This window comes from Eriocheir sinensis, chromosome 30 (assembly GCF_024679095.1).
Source record: "Eriocheir sinensis breed Jianghai 21 chromosome 30, ASM2467909v1, whole genome shotgun sequence".
NCBI classification, from domain to species: Eukaryota; Metazoa; Arthropoda; class Malacostraca; order Decapoda; family Varunidae; genus Eriocheir; species Eriocheir sinensis.
Window position 1 is genome coordinate 8191823 of NC_066538.1, and position 24528 is coordinate 8216350.

At 43.0% G+C, this 24528-nt stretch overlaps 1 protein-coding gene across 29 annotated transcripts in view; it reads right to left on the reverse strand.

Annotated features, from left to right (window-relative positions):
* LOC127005543 (kinase D-interacting substrate of 220 kDa B-like) overlaps window positions 1–24528 on the reverse strand; it is a 148190-nt gene that overhangs the window by 68062 nt on the left and 55600 nt on the right. For 26 of the 29 annotated variants that reach the window (XR_007758700.1, XR_007758696.1, XR_007758697.1 and 23 more), the window contains exons 4-18: window positions 22796–23092; window positions 21585–21776; window positions 17987–18148; window positions 16910–17095; window positions 16093–16225; window positions 14837–15001; window positions 14246–14453; window positions 13139–13285; window positions 12198–12346; window positions 11435–11687; window positions 10745–10967; window positions 9948–10127; window positions 3317–3448; window positions 2715–2816; window positions 1074–1121 (exon numbers count right to left, since the gene is read on the reverse strand). Coding sequence is in view for 8 of the 29 variants with exons in the window: in XM_050874468.1 (XP_050730425.1) it covers window positions 1074–1121; window positions 2715–2816; window positions 3317–3448; window positions 9948–10127; window positions 10745–10967; window positions 11435–11687; window positions 12198–12346; window positions 13139–13285; window positions 14246–14453; window positions 14837–15001; window positions 16093–16225; window positions 16910–17095; window positions 17987–18148; window positions 21585–21776; window positions 22796–23092 (2577 nt within the window). In the remaining 21 variants the exon portion in view is untranslated. Of the gene's footprint in view, window positions 1–1073; window positions 1122–2714; window positions 2817–3312; window positions 3449–9947; window positions 10128–10744; window positions 10968–11434; window positions 11688–12197; window positions 12347–13138; window positions 13286–14245; window positions 14454–14836; window positions 15002–16092; window positions 16226–16909; window positions 17096–17986; window positions 18149–21584; window positions 21777–22795; window positions 23093–24528 lie in introns of all 29 variants that reach the window. The other 3 variants (XM_050874469.1, XM_050874470.1, XM_050874471.1) reach the window with 3 other exon arrangements.

The following is a 24528-nucleotide window of genomic DNA, read 5'->3' on the forward strand; positions in this document are numbered from 1 at the left end:
TTATTATTATCACAGTGCCGGGCCTGAAACCTCATCAACGTTAAACGGTAATCATTAAAATCACAACACAGTACAATGCCTCCCATTAGTCCATGCTAACACACAACAATTGTCCATTCTGTTAAAAGTATCCATGCACATAAATCACATCAATATGCACTTCATGACAACTGCACAGAGTAATTTATAACATTCAAAAGCATCATCAAGCAACACACACGATAAAGAAAGATGAAAAGGGTAAAACATACATGACAAAGTGACACACAAACGCAACACACAAAACAAAACAAAAAGAAAGCTAAGAAAAAGTCATAAGCACTTGGGAAGCAACACAAATGATAAATAAAGGAGATAAAACAAAAAAGGATGAAACAAAAGGGACAGTGCACAAAAAAGAAAAACAAATCACACAAAACAAAGATAAACAAAAAAGCAGGGAGTAAAAAATAAATACAAAAAATAACGCAACACAAAAAAAGCAGACAAGCGCTAAACACAACAACTAAAAAGCGACAAAACACACACAAAGAAACGCACACAAAAAGACAAACTGAGAAAGCAAACAGAAGCAAAAATATAAGAAATAAAACCATGAACTGATCTTCTGAGGGAGAGGAAACAGAGAAATAAGACAGTGAAGAAGAGTAGCATGAAGGAAAGACATAGTAAGGAAGGCAAATAAGGAGGAAAATATTTAAAGGCAGAGACACTGATGTAGGAAGACACAGGCAAAAAGAAATCAAATAAAAGTGATGCAAGGAAAGAAAGGAAAGACACGAGAGCACTAATGAGAAAGACTAAAATATGGACAAATAAACAGACAGAGCTAAGAAAAATGAGACAGACAGACAAGCAAAGAGAAGGAATAAGAAGCACTGAAGAACAAACAAGGCAGAAAGGACAGGACAGGACAGACAAACAGGAAGCTGAGAATAAATGGAATGGGAGAGGTCAGGACGGACAGGCAAACAGACGACTACGAACAGGACAGACAGAGACAAACTAGGGACTAAGAAGAACAACTGGGACGGGACAGGACAGGACAGACAGATGGACAGACAGATACTTACAGGAATACTGAATCCGGTATCAGAGGAGAGACAGCGCTCTAAGGGAATCTGAAGGATGGACCGAGAGGGGCGGCCGTAATAAAAACAACATGCCAACGGGAAACAAAACAAAACAAAACAAAAACAGGAAGCTAAAATCCCACATAAATAAAACACTGGACAATACAAGACTAGCAAGACAGGGTTGTTGTTGTTGTTGTTTCTGTTGCTCTAAAGGTAAAATGGCAACAGGAAATCACAGGAAAAAATATTAAAGAAAATGAACTTTGATGATATAAAAAGGGAAAGGCTTACAAGGGAGAGCATGATCAGAACTTTGAGGATCTTCAGGCACAATGCAAACACAAACTTGATGGCAAATAACAGAACAATTAGGCATTTATGTACACACAATCAACATGGAATTAAGGCTTTAGTGAAAACAGCCAATCATACAGCAAGACCTAGGCGCACACACACACACACACACACACACACACACACACACACACACACAGAAAAAAAAGATAAATAAACAAATACACAGACAAATAAACAGTGAAAGTGAATCATGAAAACTAAAAAAATTGAAAAAAATGGATGAATCAAGAAATAATAAAATAGATAATTGAAATGCCCTGCAGTGATTCATCTTTCATCCCTGCTTTTTTTCCCGACAGCAAAATAAGAGAAAAAAAATATTGTAAAGATAACTCATTCATGCTCTGAGGTTTTATAATATGAACATCTGAGTAGAGCAGAAAGGTGATGATGTTTTTTGTGTTTGGTGGAGGAAAATAAACTGACAGCAGATGGAAGAATATATACAAAAAAAAAAAAAAAATCACACACACACACACACACACTTATATATATTTCCACCTATATACATCACCCAAAACTGACCTCTCTTTTGGCCACTCTTTACTTTTGTCTATTGTGGGAACAGTGACTAACGGGCTTTTTTTTCTACACTCTTTTTGTTGCCCTTGAGCCGTCTCCTTTGTTGTAAAAAGAAAAAAAATGAATACGATGAAGCAAATGAATGACAGTCGATAAAGAATGAAAAAAAAAAAAAATCAAACACATGCACACCTATTTTTTTCACCTTGAGCTGCCTCCTTGACTGTAAACAAACAAACAAACATGCACAAACACACACAAACACACATCAACATAACACACATGCTTGGGGTGCACTCATCTGGAAGGATTAAAAAGCTTCTTCACATTCCAACAAATAAATATAAATAAATGAATAAATAAATAAACACAGATCACCTTCCAATATACTTTTACTTACCTGTCATTATTCTCTTTTTTTTTTTTTTGTGTGTGTGTGTGTGTGTGTGTGTGTGTGTGTGTGTGTGTGTGTTCCTCTCTTCTTCCCATTTCTTTTTAACTTTTTCTCCTTCTCCACTTTCATCCTTCATCCCCTATTTCCTCTCTTATTTTTCTGCTCTTTCTCTCCTCCCTTCACCTATCCCTCCTTTCCCATCCAATATGTATGTGTGCATGTGTGTGTATGTATTTCTGTATCCATTCATGTGTATGTATGTATGTGTGTATGTGTATTCATGTATGTATGTATTTCTGTATGCATTCATGTGTGTATGTGCATTTGTGTGTGTGTATCTACAGGTAACTCCTCAGGTGACTCACGTGATTGATGCCCCCAATGGCGGAGGTGGCGGCGAGGCTCACAGAGTCCGTCTCCACCTCCAGCCACATGCTCTGGGAACGCCCACGCATCCGCTCCGCTGCCTGGGAGGGGAAGGGGCCGGTGGATGAGTGGTGTAAGTATAATGATAACAATATAAAGAAAAGAAAACATATTCTTAATAAACTATATATAATACTAATTAATAAAAATGATAAAACCTAACCTCAGTAAATTATATATAGAAGCAAATAAAAATATATCCTTAGTATAAAAAAAATAGAGAATAACTTATCTTTAGTAAATAACATAAAACACCATATAATAAAAGTGAAATAAAACCTACTACCAAATAAAAATTAAATCTACCCTCCCAACAAAAATAAAATACAATAAGAAAATGATAAAATAAATATGTACTAAACTAAACTAAACTTAATTAAAATATAAAGTGAAATGTAAACAAGATAAAACACTAAAATAAAACAGACAAAGAACAAATTAAACCCAAATCAAAGCCGTACAAACCCACCTCACTACATATTAGATACAACAAAACTAAACCATCACCAGGCCGAACCACAACACCCGCCCCGCCACCCACCTGCTGCGCCTGCTTCACCTTCCTCAGGCCGGAGTTCTGCAGGTAGAAGGGCAGGTGCACAATGTTCCGCAGGTAGTCGTGGCCGCTGATCGATGACTCGTTGAACACCCGATGGACATGCTGCTCTATCGCCTGAGGGGGAGGGGGGGCAGGGAGCACATTAGTTTTATTCTTTTTACGCCAGAGGAGACGGTCGAGAGAAAGAAAGAAAAGGGAAAGGAAATGTCTTAAGCGTTGATTGTTAACCTGGTAGCAGCGGGGATCATGTTTCTTAATGGTTCCTCTAAGCGTGAAAAATGAGAAAAAATCATCACTCACACAAACCATTTCATAATATATATCAACGCATTTGTGATCAGTTTATGTGTCATTTATTTTTGGGGGTTTATATCATGGCACAAATTTGGCCCGTCGCTCAAAGTTGCCAGATGTCTTACTCAGCCTCTTATATTTACAGACTTCCGACCCCAAAACTGTCTCGTGGACCCCAATAAGGAGATTCACTTATTATTACCGTTAAAATAGTTAATTCCTGATGTTTCTTGGCAATAGTTAGGCATCAGAAACCGGTAAATACTATGCTATGAGTACGACAATCTGGCAACGGTGCCGTCGCTGCTGCCGGGTTAATAAAAATCAAATAAGGAAAAAGAGTCACAATCACTGATCATGAGTGGGCAAGTTAGCTCTCTTCTTTCTTCCTTACAGCAGAGGAGATAGTCACGAGAAAAAATAACAAATAGGAAAAAAAATTGTAAGCATTGATCGTAAAAGAAAATGAAACAGGAAAAATGTCATCAGCACTGAATGAAAAATAAATAAATAAAAGCTACAGTAATTAATTCATGCCTAACAACACTCCTGGACCTATACTCATACTCACAACTAATGAAGAAGTTTTGAATCTTATGTCAAATCCAAGTTGTATATGGAGACTAAATTATGTGGTTTCTTTCTTAATGTTCCCTGCTTCCAAATCTAACTTGACACACTTTGAAAATGTACAAAAAAATGGGTTTAATTAATTTCTTTACTAGATTTTTCTATTAGTATTGTTTTCTGTCTTCCGTGACTCACCAATACAATATCTTCCTCACCTAATAGCTCACATAATCATTACAATTAAAACAATCAACAATCTTAGAAATAACATTAATAACAAAGGAAAGGGAAAGTTTAGTGGGTCATGTTTACCTGGGCAGCTAACACTCAATGAGCAGGTGAGTGGAATCAGCAAGCACTGCGTTACACAAGTATTTACACAAGTTTTATTTATGTGCTGGCAGGTTGTTTTTGCTTTACTTATTTTGCCCTGAATTTGCTTCCTTGATTGTAGAAGAAAAAAAATGGGGAGAGGGGGAACATACTTTTTTTTTTTTTTACAGCAAAGGAAACAGTCCAAGGGTGTAAAAAAAAAAAAAAAATAATGAAAAAAAAGCCCGCTAATTACTGCTCCTGAATAGAGAACATCACCAACCTCATTCATATTGATGTATAAAAGTTGAAAATGTATGACGAACACAAATTATCTTTTTTTTTTTTTTACAGTAAAGGAAGCAGCTACAGGGAGGAAAAAGAGGAGGAGGAGGATGTCTTTTTTGTCCCGCTTAAAAAAAAACCTGAACAATTTTAATAAAGGTAGACACACAAAGGGAAGCATCTAAGATACCAGAGGGATAAAAAAGAACGAGAAAAAACAGGCTGGGTCTAGGAGATGCCTGTGCTGTTATGGAAGAAAGACAAAAAATTGTAGTAAGGAACAATAAACTTCAAAATATGAGAGGCAACTCCACCTGAAAGTTCCGCTAATCCAATACATCGCAAAGTGAGGCAACACCAACAGGAAAAATGATGATAAACAGTCCAGAAAATAAAAGTTTTCTGCACATGAGTCCAGCATTCAAATGAGGCTCAGAGTCAACATAAACCAACACCAAATATTCACTTAAAGGGAAACAAAAAACAAACAAACAAAAAACAACCTAAACTGAGCCACGAGTTTACAACATCACAACCCATACAGAACTAAAAAGCATTGAGGGTTTACTAAGGGATCTGAGACTACAAAAACTATAGGAATACAAAGGTTCAGCAACTAGAGGGGTTACTTGAGGCATTAGAGGGGTTCAGAATCTACACAAGAGCCCATTCAGTAGGTTCTAGGATCATTCATGGGTCAAGGTTAGGTCAGGCAGGGGTCACAAGAACTACAGGATTGCCAGACTTCAAAAACTAGAGGAGCTACAGGAATAGGAACTAGAGGGGTTTAGAATCTACACGAGCTCATTCAAGAGGTTCTAGGGTCATTCATGGGTCAAGGGGAGGTCAGGCAGGGTCACAAGAACTACAGGATTCCATGGATTCTGAAACTAGAGGAACTACAGGGGTTCTACATGAGGTCATTTAAGTTCTGGGTCCATTCAGGGTCAAGGGAGGTCAGGCAGGGGTCACATGAACTGTAGGATGACCAGACCTTCAAAACTAGAGGAACTAGAGGAAAAAATCTACACAAGGTCATTTAGCAGGTTGTGGGGATCATTCAAGGGTCAAAGGAAGGTCATTCAGGGTCAAGGGGAGGTCAGGCAGGGGTGACGAGAACCAGTGTTAGTACCATAGCCCTGTGGTCCCTTAGCAACCGGTGGTGGCGGTAGGTGGAGAGAGCCTGAGGCAGCAGTGCGGTAAACAGTGATGCTTAGTGGTGGCGGAGAGGTGGAGTGATGTGGTAAGGGAGTGTGGAGGGGTGGAGTGATGTGGTAAGGGGGTGTGGAGAGGTGGAGTGAGGTGTGGATTGGGGGTATAGGCATGGAAGTGGAGGAAAGGTAAGAGTGTGGAGATAATCTAGCGGTGGAGAGGTGGAGTGATGTGGTAAGGGGTGTGGAGATGTGGAGCGAAGTGTGGAGTGGGGGGTATAGGCATGAAATTGGAGGAAAGGCAAAAGTGTGGAGATAATCTGATGGTGGAGAGGTGGAGTGATGTGGTAAGGGGTGTGAAGAGGTGGAGTGATGTGGTAAGGGGTGTGAAGAGGTGGAGTGATGTGGTAAGGGGTGTGAAGAGGTGGAGTGATGTGGTAAGGGGTGTGGAGAGGTGGAGTGAGGGTATAGGCATGGAAGTGGAGGACAGGTAAGCGTGTGGAGATAATCAGGTGGTGGAGAGGTGGAATAGGGTGTAAAGTGGCAGACTGGAGTGTGGATTGGAGTGGAGACAAGAAGTTAAGGAAGGGTAAAAATGTGGAGTCTGTCATATTTCAAAAAGCAGTGGTGGTGGAGTGCTGATCATAAGTGGAAGTGGAACAAATACGAAAAAAAGTGGAGGAAGGGTAAAAATATGAAGAGAAACCAGGTTATTATGAGTCACCAGGAAGATTTAACAGTGGTGGAGTGTTGGGTGGAGGGAGGAGGGAGTGGAAGGAAAGGAGGGAGGAAGGGAGTGGAAGGGAAGGAGGGAGGAAGGGAAGGAGTGGAGTGCTGGAGTGGAGTGAGGAAGCAGAGTGAGGAGGTATCAGAGGCAAGCGGAAGGTGAATGGAAGCTGGTGTGTGGGATGCAGTGGAATGCAGTGAAAAATGTCGGAGTTTAGTTACATAAAAAGTGAACAGGATTGATTTAGCATGAATCCAAGAGCTGATGAAGATGTTGATGGAGTGTATAGATGGAGTGTGTGGTGAGAGGGGAATGAAAGGGGAATGAGAGGGGAATAGATGAGAATGGAGTGAGAGGAATGAGAAGGGAATGAGAGGGGAATGAGAGGGGAATGAGAGGGGAATAGATGAGAATGGAGTGAGAGAAATGAGAAGGGAATGAGAGGGGAATGAAAGGGAAATGAGAGGAAAATGAGAGGGGAGTGACAGGAAAATGAAATGGGAGTGAGAGGGGAATGAAAGGGGAATGAGAGGGGAGTGAGAGGGAAATGAAAGGGGAATGAGAGGCGTATGAGGTGGAATGCAGTGGAGAATGTTAAAATTTAAGCTTAGAAAAAAAAAGTGAACAGGATTAGAAGATGGGAGGATGTGGAAAAGGATGAAAGGGAATGAAAGGGGAATGAGAGGGGTATGAGAGGGAAATAAGGGGAATGAGAGGGAAATGAGAGGGGAATAAGAGGGGTATGAGAGGGGAATGAGAGGGGAAAGAGAGGGGAATGAGAGGGGAATGAGAAGGGAATGAGAGGGAAATAAGAGGGGAGTGAGAGGGGAGTAAGAGGAAAATTAAATGGTAGTGAGAGGGTTATGAAAGGGGAATGAGAGGGGAGTGAGAGGGGTATGATAGAGGAGTGAAAGGGGAATGAACAGGGAATGAGAGAGGGATGAGACGGGAATGAGAGGGGAGTGAGAGGGGAATGAGACGGGAATGAGGGGAATGAGATGGAAATGAGAGGGGAGTGAGACGGGAGTGAGAGGGGAATGAGAGGGGAATGAGAGGGAAATGAGAGGGGAATGAGAGGGGAATGAGAGGGGAATGAGAGGGGAATGAGAGGGAAATGAGAGGGGAGTGAGAGGGGAATGAGAGGGGAATGAGAGGGAAATGAGAGTGGAATAAGAGGGAAATGGGAGGGGAATGAGAGGGAAATGAGAGTGGAATGAGAGGGAAATGAGAGGGGAGTGAGAGGGGAATGAGAGGGAAATGAGAGTGGAATAAGAGGGAAATGAGAGGGAAATGGGAGGGGAATGAGAGGGGAATGAGAGGGGAATGAGAGTGGAATGAGAGGGAAATGAGAAGGGAATGTGAGGGAATGAGAGGGGAATGAGAGGGGAATGAGAGGGAAATGAGAAGGGAATGAGAGGGGAATGAGGGGAATGAGAGGGGGATGAGAGGGGAATAAGAGGGGAATGAGAGTGGAATGAGGGGAATGAGAGGGGAATGAGAGGGGAATGAGAAGGAATGAGAGGGGAATGAGAAGGGAATGAGAGGGGAGTGAGAGGGAAATGAGAGGGGGGTGCAAGGGAAATGAGAAGGGAATGAGAGGGGAATGAGAGGGGAATGAGGGGGGATTGATAAGGGAATGAGAGTGGAATAAGAGGGGAGTAAGAGGAGAATGAGGGTGGAATGAGAGTGGAATGAGAGTGGAATGAGAGTGGAATGAGAGTGGAATGTGAGAGGAATGAGAGTGGAATGAGAGTGAAATGAGAGTGGAATGAGAGGGGAATGAGAGGAGAATGAGAGTGGAATGAGGGTGGAATGAGAGTGGAATGAGGTGGTTATTTAGGTCTGTTACAAAAGCCTTCACACTGCCTACACCCTAAACAGCTTGAGACATGACGTGGTGGAAGCAAACACTGTGAGGGACAAGCACTGGACACACTGAGGTTTCATGTTTCCTTATAACCTGAGAAGCTGAACCAAGTAAAGGCTGACAAGATAAAATGGTACACCTTAACCCGGTAGCAGTGGGGATCATGTTTCTTAATGGTCCCTCTAAGCGAGAAAATGAGAAAAAATCATCCCTCACACAAACCATTTAATAATATATATCAAAGCATTTGTGATCAGATTATGTATCATCTATTTTTTGGGGGTTATTTCATGGCACAAATTTGGCTCGTCGCTGCTACACGGTAAAGCCACAAATTTGTCACGTCGCTGCTGCCGGGTTAAAAGAAAAGGAGCTGATTTATATATATGTGTGTAATTTGTATGTACACCAAGGGTCGTATTATAAGACATTTCGCCACCTAAGAACACATATTTGACAAGGCTTTCGTAGGAGTTTTGGGCATTTCCAGGAGTAGTTTTATGACCCTGGTGGTAGTTTGACCCTTCTTCTGTACCGTGAACCCAAAGAAACACTCGTTAGAACCCAACTGACCTGCTCTTTGACCTTTAGAAATAGTTGATGTGAGAAGCGAAAGTGTCTTATAATTCCGACCTAAATCATCCCTTTCTGTAGGTTAATGTTTTGCTTCCATCACATTCATGGGAAAAATTATGTAAGCTTAGAGTCAAAGGAGAGTTATTTGAAAGCATTATTATTCAGTTTTATTTCACTCAAAGCTTCGTGAATTTGTTTTTTGCTATCACATCCAGAAAACAGGCATGGAAGTTAAGGTTATGAAATCAAGCAAGAAATATATATAAAAGTCCATCAATAGTTATTTTTTATTTTTTATCCCTGTTAACTCATAATTTAATTTCAAGAATGCTTATTTACATTACAGATCCATAACAACTACAAGGAGTATTTTTTTGTCACAGTATGAACAAAAAAGATGGTAAATAAGTGAAAAATTAAAAGGAATGAAAGTAAATAAAAAAGCAAGAAGGTGGTAAAAGTGAAAAATAAAAAGGAATGAAAGTGAATAATAAAGTAAAAAGAGGCGGTAAAAAAAGTGAAAAATAAAAAGGAATGTAAGTAAATAAAAAAAGAGTAATAAGAGGCAAATTGAAAAAAGTACAAAAATAGTAAAAGGAAAAACATCAAGAGGCAAGAGTAGGTAAAAAAGAAAGGTACAAAAAAGCAAAAAAATAAATAAATAAATAAATAAATAAAACAAGAAGTAAAAATAGTTATAAAAAGGTACAAAAAATGATAAAAATAGGTATAAAAGATAAAAACAGGTATGGAAAAGGTAAAAAAATTTTTTAAAAAAAATAAAAATAAAAAAATAAAAATAAAGCCTCACACCCCCTCAGAAGGACTTACCCTGGTGATGATGTGTGGGTCAATGGCGAGGAGGATGATGAAGGGCGCCGAGGAGTCCGTGAAGAGGGTGTGCACTGCGTCCAGCACAGACAACACCTTCTCCTGCTCACAGCTGTCCAGGCCGTCCACCACCACCACCAGCCGTGTCTGCTGCACCGTGAAGGCGTCCAGACACTTCACCTGCACACACACACACAAGGAAAAAGAGTTAGAAGTTGGGAGTTGACCCACTGACTACGGATTTCCTACAAGACATCACAGGAATGGAACAAAAAGTGGCTGCTACAATTCAATGAAGAAAAATGTAGTCATGCACCTTGGGAGGGGATATCCAGCATACCAATACCACATGGGAAACACCCAACCATCCACCACAGAGGCAGAGAAAGACCTGGGAGTGCATGTTGCCAGGCTACCAGAGAAAGCTAAATCCTTGCCAATCGCAGAGAACGGGTTAAGACACATACAAGGAGAATAACTTAGGAGTAATCATAAATACCAGGCACATACAAGGATAAAGATTTAGGAGTAATTATTAAAAAATGAGAAAAAATGAATAAAAAAGAGCAGCAAAGACAGAAAAAAATAGAAAGAAAAAGATGAAGAACAAACCAAAGAAAGAAAAAGAGTGAACAAACAAACAGTAAAATGAGACAGAAAACAAAAAAAGAATTGCCAAAAGAGAAATGAAGAACAGACCCAAAATGGAAAATAGAAACGAAAACAACTGGAAAACGAGAGAAAAAATGAAAAACAATGTACGATAAAATAATAAAAAAACCTCCTCCCCTACTCACCATCTCCACCATCAGGTTGACCTCCCCCTTCAGGGTCTGCAGGTAGCCCTCGGCCTTGATGGTGTCCAGCTTGGCCACGGCGCGCAGGAGGTGGCGGCGGTGTGAGAAGACCAGGGAGCCAACCATTCTGACGAGGGTGTGCAGGTTGGCCACCACCACCACCGCCACCAGCACCCCCAGCGTGATGAGCAGCGGGTTCATCAGGTGCCCATGGTAAGGACGGCTGCAGGGGGAGGAGAGGAGGGGAGGGGGGAGGGGGGGGATAAGTTAGGGTTGTGTTGGCGTGTTTTTGAGCTAATTCCACATAAAATTTCTCAGCTTTTATACAACATCAAACACTATACAAGAAAATTGGGATAAGTTAGTTAGGGTTGTGTTGGCGTGTTCTTGAGCTAATTCCACGTAAAATTTCTCACCCTTTATACAACATCAAACACTATACAAGAAAATTCCAAGGCGTTTTATGTACTGTTTGGGCATACGTTCTATCGTCATTTTGCACCATGGATAAAAACAAGATTAAAACATAAAAAACACAGACAAAATCAAAACAAGACAAAACATATAAAAACAGGATAAAAATATGAATAAAAACACCAAAAAAATAATGACAAGATGGTAATATATGGAATAAAAACAGGACTTAATAAAAACAGGATTAACACATGGATAAAACCACATCCCACTCACTTATCATAGTATTCGCTCTCTTCACTAGACTCCCCACTGGCCACGTCATCCTCCTCGTCCTCGTCCCCAGTGTCCGGCAGGAGGTCCTCTGTAGTGGGCGCCTCCATCTCCTCCACCAAGGGCGTCTCCGCGTGGAAGCCGTAGAGGCCGCCTATGACGCCCACTATCACCAGGCAGGCCAGCGTGACGAAGAAGATGACCACATAGGGGATGCCACAGAGCCTTCGGTACTTCCAGGGTGATGATGCGCCCTCTGTGGGGAGAACGAGGGTGATGAAGGTGGAGGTTTCATGCATTACGTGAGGTGCATGTTTGTTTTGTTTATATTTCCGGCGCATTTGCCGTACAAAGTCAAGCCACTCTACTCTGTTTAGGAGCAGTAAATAGCGGGCTTTTTTTTTCATTATTGTTTTCTTTTTTTTTTACGCCCTTGCACTGTCTCCTCTGCTGTAAAAAAAAAAAAATGGGGTTCCTCTAGGCAAGTCACCCCTTCCCATCTTGATTTTCTTGTCTTTATTCTGGTATGATTAATTTATTTGGATGTATTGTGATTTTGTCTAGTCCTTACTGTTTATATTCTGATTACACTCTTCCTTGTATTTTTTTTAAGACAAGGTTTGTATGCCAAATGTAGTACTCAAACATTTACTTTTTGTTTACAGTAAAGGAAATGAAAAAACAGAGAAAGAAAAAAATAGGTTAAAGATGTATAAATAAGATGTGCAAGTCAGTCTTTCAAATACAAACAAATACAGGTACTTACGAGCTTTCGGCCGGAACGCTCGGTAGAACCTGGTGGCAAACATCCCGTACTCTCGCTCCACCATGTTGAAGAGCGAGCCCAGCATCTGCACCACCGAGTTCTCCCCCGCCGCTGTGCTGCTCGGCTTGGCCCCCTCAGCGAAGATGAACCTGATGGGGAGGAAGGAGGAGGGAGGAGGTGATGAATAAACATGTGTCTGGGGAAGCAAGGTTACAGAACAAGGGAGGAATTTAAGTGGTAATAGTGTCAAGTTTGGAAAGTTTTGTTTAATCAGCGCAACATCTGTGGTCATATGCCGGAGAGAGACAGAAGGGGAAGGAATTATAGAATGGACACAACCCCCGATTAATACTTGGTACCCATACACTGCTGGGTGGACAGGGGCATAGGGTATCGGAAAAGCCGCCCAAATTTTTCCACTCTGCCCGGGAATCGAGCCCAGGCTCTCTCGGTTGTGAGCCGAGTGTGCTAACCACTGCACCACGAAGCCCCCTGTAATAATGCCAACCTTCTTCAGTTCTCACACTCCACTTTCTTAAGACTGGTGAAGGTAAACATGGCACAGGGAAGGAGGAGAAGAAAGGAGAAAGGTGATGATTGAGGCATGCAAGGATGAAGAACTATGATAGAATTTGTTTCAATGCAATATAAATCTACACGAATTATCTTTAGAAGGCTGCGATAAATGAGGGGTGTGAAAATGAAGAGGAGGAACCATCACCCTCATCATCATTGTACCGTCATCATTCAAGAGGAGGTTATCAGGACACCTCTCCTCCCGAAATTGACCTCTCTTTTGGTCACTCCTCTTAACTCTTTATAGGAGCAGTGATTTACGGGCTCTTCTTTTCATTACTGTTTTCTTTCTTTTTGCCCTTGAGCTGTTTCCTTTACTGTAAGAAGAAAAAAAAATGTCATCACCACCAAAACCCAAGACTCACTTCAGGGGTCGCGCCTGCACGCCGTCCTTCCACTCCTTCCATTGTGCGCCAGGCGGGGAGCAGAATATCACCTGCAGCACCAGCTTGAAGGCCGCCATCTGCCGCTCCAGCTTCACGCTCCACTGGTACCACAGATTCCAGTCGTACCTGCCGAGGAAAGTGGAAAGTGGAGGAGCAATAAAAAACTGTTCTGAGGGCGTAAGGAGAGGATAAAAAATTAAACAAAAAAAGAAAAGCATAAATAAAACAGCATTCAATAAAACCACTGGACCAAGGCCAATACAATGGAGATGAGCAGCAAGGGCTCGCCAAGCTATACTGTACACCCCCAACTTAACCCCTTGACTGTGGATTTCCTACAAGAAGACATCACCAAGCTACAGGTATGGAATGAAAAGTGGTTGCTACAATTCAATGAAGAAAAATGTTAAGTCATGCACTTTGGGAGGGGATATCCAGCACACCAATACCACATGGGAAACACTCCACTATTCACCACAAAGGCAGAGAAAGACCCGGGACTATATGTTGCCAGGCTACCAGTGAAAGCCAAATCCGTGGCAATCGCAGTGGACGGGTTAATTACACCAATATAAATGTAAAAATGAAACTCTAAACAAAATGTGACTGATATTGAACTAGAGGGGATGAGAAGTTATACATCAACAAAAAAGCATCAATAAAACATCACTGAAATAAAACTAAGAAGAAAATGGAAATAAAATACATACACTTCCCTCATTCCCACTACCTCATATCAGCCATATCACCTCATTTCAACACCTACCCCTCACTTTCTTTCCTTACATACTCCCACACTCCCCCTCTACACATCCAGCTGAGGTACGAGTGACAGAAAAGAGTAAGAAATAGAAAGAAATAGAAGAAATATATAAAAATGAAACACCAAAAAAAGAAAAGGAATAGAAAGAAATAGAAATAATATATAAAAATGAAACACCAAAAAAAGAAAAGGAATAGAAAGAAATAAAAGAAATATATAAAAATGAAACCAAAAAAAGGAAAAGGAACAGATAGCCTAACAGGAGTAACTTGAATCAAACACACACGCTCCACATCACTCCCTCATCTTCCCAGGCCACTCACCTTCTCGAGCTATGACTAAGAATGAAGAGGAAGAAGGTGAGAAGGACGAAGATGCCGCCGCCGACCGCCAGGCCCACGATGAGGCTAAACGAGGGTACAGCAGCGATGAGTCCCACCAGCAGCGCCAGATGCAGCACCACCAGCATGGACAGCGGGGAGATCTGAAACAGCGGCTCCACCCACTGTTTGGCGAAGCTCCCCATCTCCTCTGTTTTGGGGGAGAGAAAATGGGTTAAGGATGCTGGAGGTGCAACTATAATAACCACTAACAACCCCCACACAATACTCGAACCACCACTAATGTCACCACCACAACCCTCCCACAGCATATGAGAAACTACCACCACCACTACAAACACCCACACCAACAATGAACCCCACCACCACTAACAGTCCCACCCACAACCCCCTCCACAATACTTGAACCACTACTAATGCCACCACTTAAAACCCCTCCCACAACATGCAACAAACTCCCACTGCCACTACCAACACCCACCCCAATAACTAACTCCCACCACCACTTACAACCCCTCCCACAACACACAACACCCCCCCACCAACCCCACATAAACTCCCACCCCCACTCACCCTTCAGTTTGCGGATGAGGAATGACTTGCCGGAGCCCCACTTAGCGTAGAGGCCGACGGAGATGGGCATGGAGAGGGACGGCTCGCTGAGGATGTCCGCCATGGAGGAGGAGTAGAGGTCGTAGCCAAGCATGTTCTCGTTGTCCTCGTTGGTGTTGAGGCGACCTGGCATGAGAGGATGTCACATGAGGTCAAGGGAGGAGGGGAGGTTAGATGTTGACAGACGTGAAGTATGAAGGATAGAGGTTGTGAGGTTGGTGGAAAAAGGTGGAAAGGGATGTGAGGTTAAGAAATGAGGGTGTGGAGCTAAAAGATGAAGGTGGAATGGGAAGTGAAGTTATGAAGTTTGATGTTGAAGGAAGTGGGAAAGAGAAAGACGAATCTTAAGAGGCTGTGATGCTGAAGGAAGAAGGTAATATAAGAAGACTGACAAAATAAAAGAGGAGAGACAGAATACAACATTTTCATTCATTCATCTTTGACGCCTGCTCCTAGGAGCTCCCACCAGGGGATGGCCACGGCAGAAGAGTTTCCATCTCTCTTTATCCAGACACTCCCTCCTTGCCTCCTCATAGTTTCTCAGGAATCCTTCACCCCTCTCCCTAACATACTCTTGCACCCTATCCCTCCATTTCACTGGAGGTCGTCCTCTAGCATTCCCTCCCTCTATCTCACTCATATACACCCTTCTGGTCATCTTACTCTCCTCCATTCGCTCCATGTGGCCAAACCACTTTAAAGTCTGTCGCTTCACTTCTTCCACCACTCCACACTTCTTCCCTTCACCCCTGTGACACATTCCAAAACACTCATACACACTTTCATTACTCATTCCATCCATTCTACTCACACCACAAGCACTCCTCAAATAACTCATTTCCACTGCCTGCACTCTAGACCTCTGACTTTCAATCCAGGCTCACGTTTCACTTGCATATGTGAGGGTTGGTACTATTATTGTATTTCTCAAATCCCTCTTTACCTCCATACTCACACTTCTGCCATTCATGATTTGTCCCAAAGACCCTACCACCCTTCTTCCTTGCAATGCCCTTTCTCTTGTCTCTCCTTCTGTACCACCGGCTTACACATAACCGATCCAAGGTACTTAATCTCATTAACCTCCTCCATTTCTTCACCATTCAAAATTATTTTGCATTCTTTTTCACATTCAATTCCCACTCAATATGGGCATACAAAATCCATAACAAAATGAGATCAGGCTAAACAAAAACATAAAGATGAACAACACTTACGGGCCCCAAAGATCTGTCCGAGGATGGTCTTCTGGTTGGAGAGGTCAATGTTGTAGGGCGTCTCGTGGGCTCGGTTGGGGCGGTAGAGCATCTGGCTGTTCTTGGGGTTCCTCAGAAGGATCTCCACTATCCTCTGTGTGGGGAGAAGAGGAGGAGGGAAGAAAGCGGGTGAGAGAAGGACAATGGTGGAGGGAAGGGAGCGAGTGAGTGGAGATAATGGCTGTGATGAAATAATGGTGGAATACCTTTTTTCATTATTCTTGTTTAATTTATTTATTTTTTTCTATTTCTTTCATCATTCTTGTTTATTGCTTTAGAAGCAGCTTAGGTATTACATTTACATAGCATTTACTGCATTTACATGGAATGGCAAAAAGCAAACAGGCACATAATATTTTTTTTTCAATCTATTTTGAGTATTTTTTCTCTTACATTTTTTCAGCAGTTCTGTACGCAAGAAATTTTTCCCCTCACTCATTCCCTCTTTCATCCATCAGCTCAGCACCTAACCTAACCTAACCTTCCTCAATCAAAGAACACACACTCAACACTCACTCTAATTTCACAACACAAGAAGCCCTAAACTTCCCCTCTTTCCCCATCAGTTATACTCATCCTCCTCATCCATCATACATCCTCACACCATCCCCTATCACCCACCTTTGCTTCCTAACACAAGAGGTACATTTTTCCTTTTTCTCCACCTCACTGACACTCATTTTGATTTCACAGCTCTATTTTTTCCCCTCTTTCCCCAACTGCTATACACCTCCTCCTCCTCCTCATCCTCATCATCATCATCACCCTCATCACCCACCTTGGACCGTCCCCTCATGGCAATATGCAGAGCAGTGTCGCCTTTCTTGTCCACCACTGTGACCTTCGCCTTCTTGTCCACCAGCAGTTGTACCACGTCGGCACTCTTGTTCCGCACGGCTCGCAGCAAGGCCGTGTCCCCGTCCTTGGTGGTGTGTTCCAGGTCGGGGTTGGCACTGAGGAGGACCTGAGGGAGGAGGGAAGTGTACAGGAAGGGATGAGTGAGAGATGGGAGAAGCAGAGGTAGAGATGAGAAAGAGGGAAGGAAGTGAAGGATGAGAGAAGGATAAAAGAGAAGTGAGGAGGAGTAAGAGAAGAAGGAATGAGGGGAGGGAGAGAAGGGTGAGAGAAGGATAAAAGAGAAATGAGGATGAGGGGCAAAGGAAGATGGGACAGTAGGTAAAAGAAGTGGAGAGGGAGGAATAAAAAAGACAAAAGGAAGGGATGAATGAGAGAGAAGGGAGGTGAGGGGCATGATAAGAAGTGTAGGCAAAGAAGGGTGAAGAAGAAGTGTGGTTTAAAGGGAGAGAAGTGAAAGAGAAGAGAGAAGAGGAGGGGAGAGAAAAGAGAATTGGAAGAAGCAGGTATTAAAGGAGGAAGTGAGGGATAAGAGCAGAGGAAGGAGGAGAGTTATAGAAGAAAGAGAATTGGAAGGGAAAGGTATTAGAGGAGGAAGTGAGGGATAAGGGATAAGAGCTGAGGAAGGAGGAAAGTTGTAGAAGAAGAGGGGAAGGGATGAGAGGTAAGGGAAAGGAAGGGATGAGAGGTAAGGGAAAGGAAGGGATGAGAGGTAAGGGAAAGGAAGGGATGAGAGGTAAGGGAAAGGAAGGGACAAATAATGGAAGTGAAGGGAAGGGTTATGCACAGAGGAAATGGTGTGAGTAAAAGAGAAAGGAAAGAAAGTGAAGGATATGACATGAGGAGTGATGAGTTGGAGCAAGAGGAAAGAGTAAAAAAAAATGAAGAATTATATGAAAGAATGAAAGGGAGGAGGAAGTGAAAGTGTAATGAGAATGTGTGAAAAAAGGGAATAATGAAGGGTAGGGAAGACATGAAGGACAACAGAATAGACACCCACCTTAACCACTGACGTGTGCCCCTTCTCCACCGCCCAGTACAGCGCCGTCTTCCTCTCCTTCCCGACGATATCCACGTCGGCGTACTTCTTGAGCAAGGCCTCCACCACCGCACGATGCCCACCACGCGCCGCATAAATCAGGTTGGTGTCCCCGTTGCGGTCCTGAGGGTGGAAGGGAGTTGGTGGACTGGAGGAAGGGGTGACACTCAAATATTTTTAACTGTACGATGATCTTAGCTGTTTTCTGTGAGTTGTTAAATAGATAATCTTAATGGTATGCTAAAGTGGAGGTGTGGTTGAAGGGGTGACATTAGGCATTTTAATTGTGAAGTGGTCTTAGTTGCTCTCTATCAATTGTTGCAGTACTGAGGGTGGAAAAAAAGAGACGGTGCGGATGAAGGGGCCGTGTTCTTTTAATTGTGAAGCGTAGTCGTTTGGCATTAATTGTTGTACATACAGTTATCTTAATATCTGCCTCTGTGTTGGATAGTGGATTAAGTGTTTCCCATGTGGTAGCTATTGGTATGCTGGATATCCCCTCCCAAGGTGCATGACTACATTTTTCCTCACTGAATTGTAGCAGCCACATTTTGATCCACTCCTGTAGCTTGGTGATGTCTTCTTGTAGGAAGGCCGGATCCAAGGGGTTAAGATTACTATTCCAATCTGTCATTATAGTGTGGATCAGGCGACACCACACAACCCTTATCAACGCCAATCATCAGAGTATAAGGTGAATTTATTACCTGTTAAGGAATTAGTCTACCTTATCTGACAGTTGTGTGGATTGCTACCTGCTGTAAACGTGTGGATTATCTGTGGATTGCCTTGTTGTTAACCTGGTAGCAGCAATGGGCCAAATTTGTAGCTTTACCGTGTATCAGCGATGGGCCAAATTTGTGGCTTTACCGTGTAGCAGCGATGGGCCAAATTTGTGGTTTTACCGTGTAGCAGCGATGGGCCAAATTTGTGGCTTTACCGTGTAGCAGCGATGGGCCAAATTTGTAGCTTTACCGTGTAGCAGCGATGGGCCAAATTTGTAGCTTTACCGTGTAGCAGCGATGGGCCAAATTTGTTGCTTTACCGTGTAGCAGCGATGGGCCAAATTTGTTGCTTTACCGTGTAGCAGCGATGGGCCAAATTTGTGCCATGATTTAAACCCCCAAAAATAGATGATACATAAAACTGATCACAAATGGTTTGATATATATTATGAAATGGTTTGTGTGAGTCATGATTTTTTCTCATTTTTCTCGCTTAGAGGGACCATTAAGAAACATGATCCCCGCTGCTACCGGGTTAAGGTGCGCCTAACCTCACCTCGTTGTTAAGCTCAGGTGCATAGCTGGGCGTTATCGCGATAAGTTATCGCGATACTTTATCGCTGACAATAAAATCGGGTTATCGGCCATCCGCTACTTATTTAAATACATATCGGTATCTTCGTTACTTTTGTAACCAAACTAGTCCGGTGTTGTATAAAAAAACTTCGGTGTATGAAATATCTTCGGTGAAGAGATTTCAAACTTAGATCATCAACATTAAAACACTTGCTGATTTTTTATGTTGACTCAAAAATCAATATATCAGAAAGAAAAATCATTTAACTTTGCCCAAAAATGATTATTCACTGCCTCAGATTTGATATTCCATATTCGTTTTTCAGCATGCCATGGGATTGAAGGCACCCAGTGTTGTGTTATTTGGTGTCCCATCGTCAAAAGCTGGCACTTTTGTTTACAAACACTGGTCTCTTGTGAATTGCGCATGTTCAGACCAGTAAACGTACCCCTGTACAGTCTCACAAAGCTTTTTAACACATTAAGCGTTTCTGAAAGGCTGAATCAGACACACAGTACCACCATCCTCGCTGTTTCTGGAACGACACTCTTGTACATAAAAATATAACTCGTACAGTGTCGTTCTAGAAACAGCGGGGATGGTGGTAGTGGTTCTGTACGTATGTCTGATTCAGCCTCCCAGCAACTCTTAATTACGGTTAAAAAGCTTTGTGAGACTGTACAGGTCTACGCTTGCTGGTCTGAGCATGCACAGTTCACGAGAGACCAGTGTTTGTCAGCATAAGCGCAAGTTTTTGACGGTGGGGACACCAAATAACACAACACCGGTTCAGGCGTTTCTAGTATTACCGTCCATAGGTACGTGTCAACGTGTGGTTTTCAGGTTTTTTAAGTTTTCTAAAATACAGATAATGAAAATTTGAATTCATCAATGTTTTTTTTTTATTTGAAATATCAATATAGTATCGTTTTCGCCTATCGGACTTATCGCTAGCTAGTATCGGAATTGTGGATTTATATCGGGTATCGGTTATCGGTTATCGCCTATAATTGGTGTCTCTAGTTAACGAATATCGGTTATCACCGATAAGGTTTTCTATTATCAGTTATCGGTTGTCGGAATAAGGTTTTATGTTATCGTGCCCAGCTATGCTCAGGTGAGAGATCAAGATAACATAGGCGTGGATTACCTGGCCACATGCTACCTCTCGTTAAGCTGAAGTATGCATTATGTCACCTAGTTTATGTACTCTCGGGAATACTAAAAAAAAATAATATGCTCAAGGTATGCCAAGTTCTCAATGAAGGAAAGTTTACAACATATCTAAATCCTTGCTCTAAAAAGCTGGTGAATGTTCTCATATTCTCTTTCTAAATCCCTCTTTTCCTCCTTACTTATTTCCCTTAATCCCTCTATGTATCCTCATCTCCCCCCTGTTTGTTCTCATTCCACTCCTTAATCCATCCACTGCAACTGGCACGGATTTCGCCTTCACTGGTAGCCTGGTAACATACACTCCCAGGTCTTTCTCTGCCTCTGTGGTGGATAGTGGAGTGTTTCCCATGTGGTATTGGTAGGCTGGATATCCCCTGCCAAAGTGAATGACTTTACATTTTTTCTTCATTGAGTTGTAGCAGCCACTTTTTGTTCCATTCCTGTTGCTTGGTGATGTCTTCTTGTAGGAAATCCCCAGTCAGCGGGTTAAAGATGTGTATTTCCCTAACCACTCCACTTTTCCCACTTGAACATTCCCCTTGATCATACCCATCATACACATCCATATGTTCCCCAACTTAAGATTTACTCACATACCTATCCCATTCTTTCTCTTTATCTCTCTCACAACCTCCTTCCTTCATCATACCCTCCTAACACAGTTCCATATCGACAAAACACAGCTAATCCTCTCATCACACACCTGCCCTCACATCTGCATAATAGTGTAATAGGGATTGTGTGAAGTGGCAGGTGTTAAGCTCAAGATGTATCCCTTTAAGAGGCTCTCATAAGGCTAATATATGGACCCTTAAACCTGCACCCATATCAGCGTTCGTAAAAAATTGTTTGCTACGTGATATTCTGATGATTTTCCTCTCCATAAGGACTTAATACCTTGTCATTGTGTTTATTACATTTCTTATATTTCACATGTAGTTATGAAGCCTTCCCTCACCTGCATGTTGACGTAAGCCCTGGCGTTGAGGAGAGCCTTTTATAACCCCTTTTTCCTCACGCTTGTTTTTATTCTTCTTAATTTACTGTTTTTATCGCTATTATTCTCCTTGTTCTCCCTCACCTGCATGTTGACGTAGGCCCCAGCGTTGAGGAGGGCCGTGGCGATCTCCGTGTAGCCCTCCTTGCAGGCGATGGTGAGGGCCGTGCCGCCGTCCTTGTCCATGGCGTTCAGGTTCGGCCGCTTCTCAAGTAAGAGGTTCACCAAGTCCACGTAGTTTCCCCGCGTCGCCACAAGCAGCGGTGTCCATGAGTACTGGAGGTGGTGGAGGTGAAGGTGGTAAGAGTGGGGATGAAGGTGGTAATGATGAAAGCAATGGTGGTGAGGTGGTGGTGAAGGTGGTGGTGATGAAGGTGGTAAGTGTGGGGATGGGGGTGGTAGTGATGAAAGCAATGGTGGTGAGGTGGTGGTGGTGATGAGGGTAGTGATGTGTGGTGATTGATAATGATGATGGTGGTGGTGGAAATGAGGATAGTAGTGATGACAACTATATTTAAAACTAGGTAAACACACACATTCACCTTCCCATATACCCATACACTTACCCATGCCTTCCCACACCCCCAACTCACACCCCATACCCATACCCCCACACATACACACCCATACATGTCCATACCCTATACCCACACCCTTACACTTACCCATGCCTTCCCATACCCCCAACTCACACCCCATACCCCTACACATACACACCCATACATGCCCATACCCTCCCCCACATACCCTATACCCACACCCATACAATTATACATGCCTTCCCATACCCCCAACTCACACACCCATACTTGCCCATACCCTCCCCCATATACCCTATACCCACACCCATACACTTACCCATGCCTTCCCATACCCCCAACTCACACCCCATACCTCCACACATACACACCCATACATGCCCATACCCTCCCCCACATACCTGATACCCAACCCACACACTTACCCATGCCTTCCCATACCCCCAACTCACACTCCACACCCATATCCCCACACATACACACCCATACATGCCCATACCCTCCCCCACATACCCTATACCCACACCCATACACTTACCCATGCCTTCCCATACCCCCAACTCACACTCCACACCCATATCCCCACACATACACACCCATACATGCCCATACCCTCCCCCACATACCCTATACCCACACCCATACACTTACCCATGCCTTCCCATACCCCCAACTCACACCCCATACCCCCACACATACACACCCATACATGCCCATACCCTCCCCCACATACCCCATACCCACACCCACACTCACCATGCCCGAAGCGTCCACACTCGCGCCATGCCTCAGCAAATCCTCAGCGATGGCGAAGAACCCTTTCCGACACGCCCAGATGAGCGGAGTCGTTCCGAACTTGTCCCCAACGTTGGTCTTTGCACCGTGGTCCAGGAGGTAGTGAACGATCTCCGTGTGACCTCTCCCGGCCGCCCACACCAGCGAGGTCATGTGGTGCTGCCCCTGGGTGCTTGGGTCAGCCCCTCGCGTTAGGAGGTACCGCGCCAAGTCACTGTGGCCCTTGTAGCTTGCCCACATTAGGGACGTCCATCCGCCCTGAGAGAGGAGAGATGGTGATGGTGAGGGTCAGGGTTTAGGGAAAGGTGTTGAGGTTTATGATGAAGGTAAAGGTGTGGGGTGCCGACAATAAGCAAGGCTGTGGTGAGGTGGATATATGGTCACTATGGGCCGATTTATTAAACAGCTTTTGGGGTTCCAGTTCCGGGTTATGAGGTGTTGTGGTTAGTGATAGGTCATGGTATAAGTAAAGTAAGGTCACTGTAAATATTGGTGGTCCATGTTATTGAGGGAAAATATGGGTTGACCATTACCATTATAATCAAAAGGACAGTTATATATTAGTCCCAAAGACATTGTGATATGGTTCAGGAAGACAAGTGTGGGTGTTAATGTGTCCTGAAAGAAAATCATGTGGAAAGAACAGAATTGACTTTGACAGCTTCTGGAAGGTTACGAAAATACATAATAATGCAAATACTAACTAATAATTCAAAGATATTTTAATGAACCTGAGAGAAGTGACAGTTGTTGGTCTTTGTTGGAAGTGCATCAAGGAAAGAACAGGATTAGGTGGAATAATGGACCGTATTGGCTGTACAGGCAGTGCCACATGTGGCCACTCAACTCCAAGCTGAAGTTTCCACAGAGTTCAAGTTATAGACTAGTGTGCGTCTGAGGCTGTCTCAGGGATACACGGCCATGATGCCGCCGTCGCCCCAAGCCGATGATTGCACACACTTCACTCCTACCCGATTTCAGTTTTTCTCCATGTCAAATAGTAGAATCAGGAAATCGGGTAGGAGTAAAGTGTGTGCAGTCGTTGCCTTGGACTGGTGGCGGCACCAAGGCTTTGTATCCAAGAGGCAGCCTCAGACGCACTCTAGTACATAACTTGAGTTTTATGGAAAGTACTGCCTTGACAGTTCACTGAGTGGCCACGTGTGGCGCTGCCTGTATAGCCAATACGGTCCATTGTTAGTAGTTATGAGCACAAAACAAAAATAAAGAGAACATATTACTCAAAAAGGAAGTGATTAACCTGAGAGAACTAACATCGTCCTTTTCCTACTCCAATATTACATCCTCCTTTTCCTACTCCAATATTACATCCTCCTTTTCCTACTCCAATATTACATCCTCCTTTTCCTACTCCAATATTACATCCTCCTTTTCCTACTCCAATATTACATCCTCCTTTTCCTACTCCAATATTACATCCTCCTTTTCCTACTCCAATATTACATCCTCCTTTTCCTACTCCAATATTACATCCTCCTTTTCCTACTCCAATATTACATCCTCCTTTTCCTACTCCAATATTACATCACAGTCAGTATTCTTTCACCATCACCATCCACATGGAAGCACATCAGTGGAAGAATGCAATTAGGTAGAATGACTGTTAATGGCTAGCAAAGGGCATAAAATAAAATAAAATAAAATAAGATAAAAAAAAAAAAAAGAACATGATC